Source organism: Protopterus annectens, chromosome 8.part0 (genome assembly GCF_019279795.1).
Source record: "Protopterus annectens isolate FY-2018-M chromosome 8.part0, PAN1.0, whole genome shotgun sequence".
NCBI lineage: Eukaryota > Metazoa > Chordata > Ceratodontiformes > Protopteridae > Protopterus > Protopterus annectens.
In genome coordinates, this window is record NC_056741.1 from 225,467,216 (window position 1) to 225,477,376 (window position 10,161).

At 36.8% G+C, this 10,161-nt stretch overlaps 1 protein-coding gene across 3 annotated transcripts in view; it reads left to right on the plus strand.

Annotated features, from left to right (window-relative positions):
• Positions 1 to 10,161, plus strand: part of CLSTN3 (calsyntenin 3) — a 1,069,180-nt gene that overhangs the window by 256,554 nt on the left and 802,465 nt on the right. For all 3 annotated transcript variants that reach the window (XM_044079705.1, XM_044079706.1, XM_044079707.1), the window contains exon 2: positions 2,407 to 2,529. In XM_044079705.1, coding sequence (XP_043935640.1) covers positions 2,407 to 2,529 — 123 coding nt within the window. The remainder of the gene's footprint in view (positions 1 to 2,406; positions 2,530 to 10,161) is intronic.

Below are 10,161 nucleotides of genomic sequence, written 5' to 3' on the forward strand. Positions count from 1 at the left end.
GGAGACTATTTTACTAAAACTTTTTTCACTGATAGCAAGCTTAAACATAATGTATTCAGCAAATCTGATCTGGTACTGTTAACCATTATCAAAGCTGGAATTTGCCATTGTTCATTATAAATAAATTTCACTTCAGCTTTTTCAATATTTTTGAGTTTATATTGTGTAGGTTTTCATCACAATAAGTAATGTCTTTCGTCTTTTCCCCGTTAGGGGTCGCTGCAGCAGAACTCCGGTCTGCTAATGATTGGCAGTGGAATTTTACGGTGCCGAGTTGCCAGCCCAATGCCCAACTTTCAAGGAAGGCACACCCATTCACACACACACCTACTTGCATGTCTTTGATGTCACTCGACCACGGGGAGGACATGCAGACTCCACACAGAAGGCGCTCCAGCCGAGAATCGAACGGAAGAACCTCTTGCTGTGAGGCGACAACGCTAACCGCTGCACCCCTGCGGCCTGTCCTGAATATCAACACATTGCTAATGTCTCTGAATTTCATGTCATTAATTATAGTGGCTCTACTTCTGTACCAGTCTCAGAGTTCACAGGCTTCTATTTTAGTTCCATTTCTATTAGGAGAATTCTAAACATTTACATTTTAGTTCCGTTTCTATTAGGAGAATTCTAAACGTTTACATTTTAGTTCCATTTCTGTTAGGAGAATTCTAAACGTTTACATTTTAATTCCATTTCTGTTAGGAGAATTCTAAACGTTTACATGTTCAGATTATGCTTACTATGCAAAAGCAGCATTTTGTCTGCATTCTGTGATGTCTTCAGTAGCGTGAATATCATGGGAACAGTAAGTATTAAAAAGGCTTTTTAGCTTTCCTCAGTTAGAATAATAGACCAGTAAGGCTTAAGTCATTTGCACTGAAGGAGATAGAAAAGATGTTCAGAAAGAAAGACTGAGGGCATTGCAGTATGATAATCATCTGCAGGGCTTCAATCAGTATGGATTTACAGTTACACAATCCCACCTAATGATCTTAATTGAGTTCTGTGACAAGGTGAGAATAGAACTGTGCATGGACATCATGAGGATTTGGGTTGATTTTATATACAGTGGCATTGTACTTTTGGAAAAATGTTTTTAACTGTATACTTATACTTTGTATAATTTCACTGTATTGTAATTCACTGAGTTTGTCTTGCTGGGTATATTTTTTATAAATCTTGTACCTAAGCAGTGGCTGAAAATGAGCCAGTTGGTCCACTCCAACAACCTATTCTATTTATTTACGTGCTTGTTTGTATTTGTATTTGTTGACCAGGGTCAAGCACTGATCCTACTTGAACATTTTTATGCCTGGCCTGAGGATATATAACATTTCTAGTCAAACCAAAATATCATTAGTAGCAATACAATACCATCATTGTAAAACAAAATATACATTTTTAAATTGCAATTAATTACAATTACAGTAATCGCAAATAAAACAAAATAATAAATAACATAGTGAAAAAAAGGTGGTTTGCAGGGGTTTTCTGTCTCTTGAGGAGTTTATGACTCATAGGTTATCACAAGATTAGGTTTTGAGACCCATGGTGCTCAGTGTATTTCTCACTTGGATTTCAAGAACCTGAGGACATACTCTCCACTACAGGAGGGGATTGCGACATGTAGAAAGACTGACATGGAAAAGATGGATAAGGACTAGGGGTTACATTAATTGCAGCACTGGTTTCGCAGATACAAAAAGTGAAATTGATACAGTAAACACAAACAGGATGCTGCACTGCATTCTGGGATGAATACATTCAAGGTACTCAGAGGTCGTAGTCCTACTCTATATGCAGTTCAGCTGCTCATCTGTAGAAAACGTAACTGACTTGCTGGATTGTATACCAAGGAAGGGAGCAAGTGTGATAAGTGGAATGGAGGGTTAATTTTAAGATAAGTGTCTAGAAAAGCTAAGCTGAAGTAGCCCATAAACAAGGAACAATAGACAGGTCATGATTGACATGGGTGCTTAAGATTTTGAAAGAGGGGTGAGAGTGAGCAGAGCTAAAGTAAAAAGGTAGATAGAGTGGGCAGGGACTTCACCAGCCGAATGAAGTAATCCATTTTAGTCTGTACATTAGGATGAATAGTTTCACTGAGATGGTGGTGAATACAAGGCATGAATGTCCAAATGGGAGGTGATCAGTCAGACAATGGATACATTCACTAAAGTTTGGGAAGGATGGAGGAGCGAAGGCAGAAAGAAAATGGGCAGGCCACTGTTAGAGTGTTAGTTTTGTAACATAGGCTCATGAGATAGTGAGATGGTCTCCTTCTGTTAACAACTATATGTATGTATGCATGTATGCCTGCAATAATAAAATGTTAGAACCTAGATAAAAAGGTTATTAAATGCAGGACTATACTTGGACTTATAACATTTGTCTTCATTTCAGCCAACAAGCATAAACCATGGATTGAGGCAGAATACCAGGGAATCATCATGGAGAATGACAACACCGTACTGCTCAACCCACCTCTCTTTGCCCTTGATAAAGATGCACCCCTTCACTATGCAGGTATGAAAAAAGGTTGCTAAGCTGCTGAAGGCTTTTTTTTCAGTTCTGCACTCAAGACAAAATCTGTAATGATGTGCAGGGCAGGGAATGTAAAACATTTTATTTGGTTATGATACGATAACTGCCAATTTGTGATGTGGCTGTCCAACTAGTATTAAAATAAGGCTTTTACTTGATGGGGGCTGCTGGTCATGGTTAAGTTTTTAAACATTTGAAGTTGCAAAAAATGATCTTGCTGTATTCTAATGGGAGTTCTTAAGAAAAAGAGTAACTGATATGGCTCACTAGACCATAACTTTGGCATTGTTACCGCATCAGTGCAAACAGCATTTCAGAAAGTTTCAGCCAAAGCTCATATGATCTACTGCTATAACAATACATGTGTTTTGATACTCAAATATTATTGTAACCAATGCATGTATACTATAAAAAATTCTTGACTCGAGTTTTATCCCTTTGTTTATACTCAAAAGACTAATCCATTAGTAATAATATTGCGATTACATAAGACAATGTAAGAATATCTCCATATTAGTCACCAGATAGTCTGAAACTGCTACTGACAACTTCCACTCTTCATTGAAAGGTATACATTGAAAGGTATACATGTAATTCCACTCATGCTTTAAATGTTATGACAGTATGTTTAATTACACATTCTTATCTTTATTATTCTAGTAGCATTAATGCATTTCTTCATTATAGCTCATAGCTCCTGTTGATTATTACTTTTTATTTTCAGTAATCTCTGAGTGAAGTATAGAAAATGGACAGAATGCTTGCAGCACATCCCAGCGAATCAAAAAGAAACAAGTAGCACTCTAGCAGTCTGCGTGGTAGTGAACAATTTTCTTCTCAATTAAATATAAGTAAAGAAAATTGAAGGCATATACATAGGCCAAACATACTAAAACTGTTGTAGAAAACTGATGGAGACATTAATCAAGACATGCCATGTAATATATCAATTGGCAGGATTCAGGAATGAGCAAGCCAGCCTTCCTGCATAACAGACAAGTTTTGCAAAATTAGCCTGACATGCTTTTTGAGCCAGATTTGCATTAAAAAATACATGTATACAAGCTGTGTACCAGATGCGTATAAGGAAGACTTCCTGTACTGCATAGAATACGTTGTTAACAAGCAACTTCAGCAGAATGAGATTTGACTCCTGACTTCTTAAATGGATACTGAACCAAGTGATCAGTAGCAAGAAAGTATGGAAGACATAATGCATCAACCTATTTTAGGAAACATAACTTGTGATGTTCATCATAAAGTAATATAATCTAGTCATCTGTAATGCCTCCATAATTAACATTTATAGTGTAGGGAGAGAACGGTAAACCTTTTAATAAATGACAACAGCCTTCTACCACTGTAAGTTAGCTGTAAATGAAATGGGAATGTCTCGCTAAAGGCATACAATGTAAGTGTTAAAATCAATACAAGAAAAACAAACTTATGTAGTCAGGGTTTGGAAGAGATGAACTTGGATGACAGCTATTTAAATGACACAGTTTGTTCAACTAAGCAGGATGTTGACACGTCTGCGAGACTGCACAATTCTTGTGAGTTGGGGAATATGCCCTTTCCCCATTATTATGTAATCACAGAGTTAGTATATATAATTAACAAGGGGTGTGAGGAGGTTGGGGGTGCAGGGAGGTTTGCCCCCTGCAAAAAATGTTTTTTTTTTTTTTCACTGTTTTGTATGCATTGAGATCATTGCTTGGCACATACATACAAGTGTGTGGACATTCACACTGTCGACCTTTTGCAGTCATTGTTTTACAGTTCAGTGTTTGGGTCTGTCACTTAAATTCAGTAGACATACATATACATAGATAGATAGATAGATAGATAGATAGATAGATAGATAGGTACATACATAGATAAATATAACTAAAATGACCAAATGTAAGACTGTACAATAAATAGTATGTAGCCATTACGCATTTAGTTTATGCAGTCAGAAAATTTGATTTCACATAATACAGTGGACCACATGACAGTAAAATGCTTTCCTATTCTTAGATGTGTTAACATACAAGAGAAGATTATAACTAGAAGTCCACATGAACACCGAATTTGCTGTGAAACAATTAGGAAGATGGGATTTAACTGCTGATAAGTAGAAGTACTTTGGAAGGTGTGTGAAAGGACATTACATTCCAACAAGATAAGATGATTTGATGCAGATGACTGCCATCTCCAAATGAATGGTTTAATTGTCACTAGAGACTTGACCGTAGAAGAATGCTTCAGAAAAAGCATTCTGAGCACCAAAGGACATGAGCTCAGGTTTGACCCATACCAAACTAATAAAGGTTTACTGAGGGTACCGCAGTGGTATTGTAGACAGAATGCAACTTTAAATCCTACTGTTATTTGTTACCATTACTTGTAGCCAGAGAAATAAAAAAAAAATGACTCCAGAGTGATTACTGGAATCCTGTACTGTAAGCTGCGATACATGACATCTCTGGCAATCATAATAGTAACTTTGGATGCTAAGTAATGAGAAATCTTGTTGTTGGCACCAAATATAGTGTTTATTTGTTTGTTTTAGGTATTTAACCAAGGTATTTTAAATACCAGTAGTTGTTTGACAGTCAGACCAGATGTGTGAGTATGTGAAATGGCTGACCAGAACAGGTAATCTTTTGGTGAGGGCACCATCCAAATGATATGGATGATGGTGAAACATTTACCTGGGTCAAACAGCAACTCTTCACTTTTCTTAAATTTTAGAGAGAGAGAAAGCCCAGACTCATTAAACATGTGTGAATTATGGTAAGGCAGTTATCAAACTGTGTGTCCTTGAAACCTTACAGCACACCTGTCACTTGTTTGAAAAGACCTGCCATCCAATGAACTGTTCTCATTTACAAAGGCTGCTGTTGTATGTGCTGCCTTTTTTCTCCCAGCCAATGGTTACATTATTGCATTTATACTGACCATTCTAGTTATGAGGTTATAGTGGCTTCCCTTCCAAGAACTATGTTTTCTTCATGACACATTAGGTTAGGCAAATAAAATGGAAAATAGACAGCTGTTCAGTTTAAGACTAGATTATGGCATCTTTCACATTTAGCCCGCACTTTTTGTCTAATTCTCTTATGACACTAACAGAAAAGTTCTTCGTTAACTATTTGCAGAAGAATGTATATGTATTGAAGTGATTGACTATGATTATACTGTAAAAGGTTTGTGAATGTAGATACCTCCTGACTCTGTCTGAACTTAGCAAGAGAACTAATTTAGGACTGAAATAAAAAAGTTTGTTGTTGTGTCTTTCGGCTTTTCCCGGTTAGGGGTCGCCACAGCGGAACTCCGGTCCGCTAATGATTGGTAGTTGATTTTTATGTGCCGAGTTACAAGCCCTGACACACAACCTTCAATGAAGGTATGCCCATTCACGCATGTCTCCACGTAGAAGACGCTCTAGCTGAGAATCGAACCGGACAGCGTCTTTCTGTGAGGCGACAACGCTACCGCAGCACCACCACCGCGGTTACTAATTCAAAATGTATGAAAAAAAAAAACAAAGGCTACAAAATAGGTGTAGGTAAAAAAAGCAACAGATGACATACAAGAAATAGCTTTTGTTGTAGATTAACAGAATAAGTTTGCACAATTCAGACATTTCTGTGTGCTGACAGAATTCTTATAATTATGCATATTTTATTTCATATATAGTGCGTATAATAACTGCCAACAGTTGTCCACATTGTGAACTAAGTTATATTTGTAAAATAAAACACCTAAGTGAAGAAGTTCTATCAGCTCTACATATAGATGCTAGATCTTTCCTAGTTATTAAATGTATTTGCAGTCTTAGATGCAGGCTATACAAAAGGGCTCTGGAGGTAAAGTCACATCAATAAAAATGAAGATTAATGAAAAAAAATCAACACATTCTAAAGGAAGATCTTTAGTGAGCAACAGATAGTCATTTTCTCAATGAAGATATAAAATCATTATGTTTAAATTTTTAAAAGATAACAATGGGATTCTGTTATTAAATGCTCAACTTCTTTGCCTTTTTCTCCCTATTTATTGTCCCTGCTATGAATAAACAGCAATACAGCCTTTAAAATATTTTAAATTAACTGTTTCTCTCCACTAGAACAGTACCTTACTGTACTATGGTGGTCTCACTTTCAAAAAAATTTTATCCCGCCCTTGCTGCAGTTCCATATTCATTGATGTCATCAAGACCACTGAATATAGGTAGTTTTCTGGCCAGTTGCCTCCCCAAACTGACATCAACATGACTGTCCTAAAAACCCACCCATGCTGTGATGTCATGTCTCCTGGTCCTTCCCCCTAACCATACAGAAAGTAAAGGCTAGAACAAGGAGTCAAGTCTCCTGCTTTGAGCTGTCAATCACAGCATGTAACAGCTCAAATTATCCTTAGCACTAGGGAAGTTAGGTGTGAAGGGGGATGGCAGATGAGTCAAAGTCATACAATTTCAGGCTTGACAAAACACTGCAGTTTAGCCATACTAAAAGAAGCAGCAGTAAAAAGCACTTTGAAAGTCTGTTCTGTGACATTTACACTGTTTGTGTTTTAAGTGGTCACTGAATAGCATGAAATGTTACTTAAAACTGACTGAAAGACAGCAGTGTATGCATGTAAAATCAATGCAGTGAAAGGACCTTTAGGAAGAAAGAGGCCGGTGTGATGCAACTTTTTACAGACGACCACTGAATTTTGGGATACCTAGAGGCAGACTAAACAATCAGAATTACTTCAAGATCCCAGACCCCATGTGGTCAGACTCAGAAATTACATATAAAAATATTTAAAACCTGTAAATAGTCCCAGAGTGGCGCTAAAATGTAGGAAACACCAAACCATGATGAAATAAACATGTTTTTGAGACTGTGGGTATGGTTCTCCTAAAAGTTTAACTGTTTGGCAAATAATATAGATGACTTTATGTTTAATATGTGTTACTTTTAAATGACTTTATGTTTAATATTTGCATACTTTCGTTACTTAACTATAACACATGCATATGTTTAATTTCTCCCAGATATGAAAACTAGTCTTTTTCAGTGCTTCTTTAATTTGCCTGAAAAATGAATGCTTCCTGCTTCATTTTAAAATGGAAAAATATAATTCTCAGATAATGAGATAGTAAGAAATATTAAAAAAAAGAGTGGAAGGATAGTCAAAAAGTTCTGGACATTGGTGGCATGTTATATAAGAAAATTTTCAAGTACAAGAGACACCTTGATTGATGTGGGGTTATGGTTCCGATATTTTGTAGAGAGTCTCTGAGTAGGAATATCTGAAAAAAGGTAAGGAATTACAAAAAAATCAGTATGGTCAGAAAATTCCAAAAACTACTGACTATATTATACAGCTGAATGGAAATAAACCATCAGATCCTGATGGGACAGGGAAGAAGGTATACACTGAACATGAGAAGGAATGGGCAGAAATGATTGTATACCAGTTTAGACAATTTGTTCAAAATCTGAATTCACTTAATTCCAGGAAACAGAACAAAAAAGTCTTTCGGCTTTTCCTGGTTAGGGGTCACCACAGCGGAACTCCAGTCCCCTCATGATTGGCAGTGGATTTTATGGTGCCAAGTTGCCAGCCCAATGCCCAACCTTCAACGAAAACGCACCCATTCACGCCCGCACCTATCTGCATGTCTTTAATGTCACTCGACCGCAGGAAGGACATGCAGACCCCACACAGCAGGTGCTCCAGCTGAGAATCAAACTGTGAGGCGACAACACTAACCGCTGCACCACCACGGCTTAACCTCCTGGAAACAGAACAATATTGCTTATTTATAAAAAAGGAAATATAAGAAATACTAAGATCTCTTGCTCCATTAAGCTTCTGGATAAGTCTCTAAAAATCTTTTCCAGAATGGTTTTAGATTATTGAAAAAATGAGAGAGGACATAATGTGCTGTTAAATAAAGAGATCAGCCTTAGAAGATTGACGTATCCTTGATTATATGAAAGAGAAATACATCACTCTTATAGCACAAGAATTTGTTTGCTGTCGTTATAGAGTCTGAGGTTGACATTTGACTGTGAATAGAGGAAGGCTCTGGTTGTCTATAAGCTAAGTCAGGATAACACAGTTAATTTAATTGCAAATACTGAGGCACTATATATTTAATCTTGAGGTAGTGTAAAAAATCTGTTTGGGAAAACATTTGATAGATGAATTTGTGATCTAGAAAGGGGTAAAACAGGGGGGGTCTATTGGCCCACTTTGTTTTGCTATTCATAATAAGATAACTTGAGCCATACACAGCTCCTGCAGTAGATTGACAAGTTTTAGACCTAAGAAATAATGTAGGGGAGGGCTTGCCGCTGCCAGTTGTTGAAAGTCTACAATCTAATAGTCTAAAAAAATTCTTCTTTCACTAGTTTGTTTTGTTGAAGCTTGAAAATTAACAGTGAAAACATTAGCAGAAGTTATGTTGCCACAGTGAATCAAGGTAATTTAGGGGAAAATAAAAACAGGTTTCATGGCTGTATAAGACACTTATTTCTCACAATACTGCCATTTTATCTAAATGAGGAAAGTCTAGCATGAGTCCTATAAAGGGAACTTAAAATCAGTTCTGAAAGAGAGAAAGTGAAGCTGTAAAACAAAAATCTCATCAGTATAGCAGACCAAGTAACAGTAATTTTGTGGTATAACATTATAAAATACTGTAAGACATTTGTTTTTATTTTTATTTTACATTTGTTGACTGGGATAGTACGACTGGATGCATGTCCATTTTCAGTGGAGGCCTGGAGAGAAAAGCTCCAAGGGTAAGCAGATACAGCATTACATAATACAAACAGACTACTTACAGAGATTACATAAGTAAACAAGTTAAACAAGTTCAACAGGTTAGAGTTAATCCCGAGTGTAAATCAGGATTAAATTAAATTACACAGTAAACTGGTTAACAGATTTTTACACATTCTAGAGAGAGTTAGCCAGGCTTGATACAGTGACATAGCCAGTTAAGTGACAAATGTTGCTTGAATCTAGTTTTAAATTGACCTAAGGTGGAAAGTAAGGTAATATCAGCTGGAAGAGAGTTCCAGGATCTACTTACAGAATTTGCAAAGAGAGAGTCACTGGCTGTGTTATTAATTTTGCTAGTCTGAATTAGTAGTTTGTTAGAGGATCGAAGCGGTCTAGGATTGTTATAGGGGTGATAATATTTTTAAGTGCAGGAGTATTGTCCGGATTATAGAGGATTTTATAGGCCATAATCAGTTGGTTATACTGGATTAGGCTGGGTAGTTCAAGCCACCCAAGCTGATTTAGATTGATGCAATGATGTGTCCTAAATGGCATCCCAGTGGCAAACCTAGCAATGTGGTTGTAGCAAATTGAGAGTTTGTTAAGGACAGTCTTGTTTAAATTCGAGAGTAGGGGGGATGCATACAGAAGGGTTGAAAGAAGGTGAGAGCGAGCTATGGCAATTTTAGCTGGAGGGATTAGGAAGGCTTTTATTCTATAAAGTGACCCTAGTTTTTATTGATGGATTTGAAAGTTTGGTTAACATGTAGGTCAAATTTTAGATTATTATCTATGATGACACCTAATAGTTTTGTAGAGGGGTCAGGGGAGATTATTGTGACA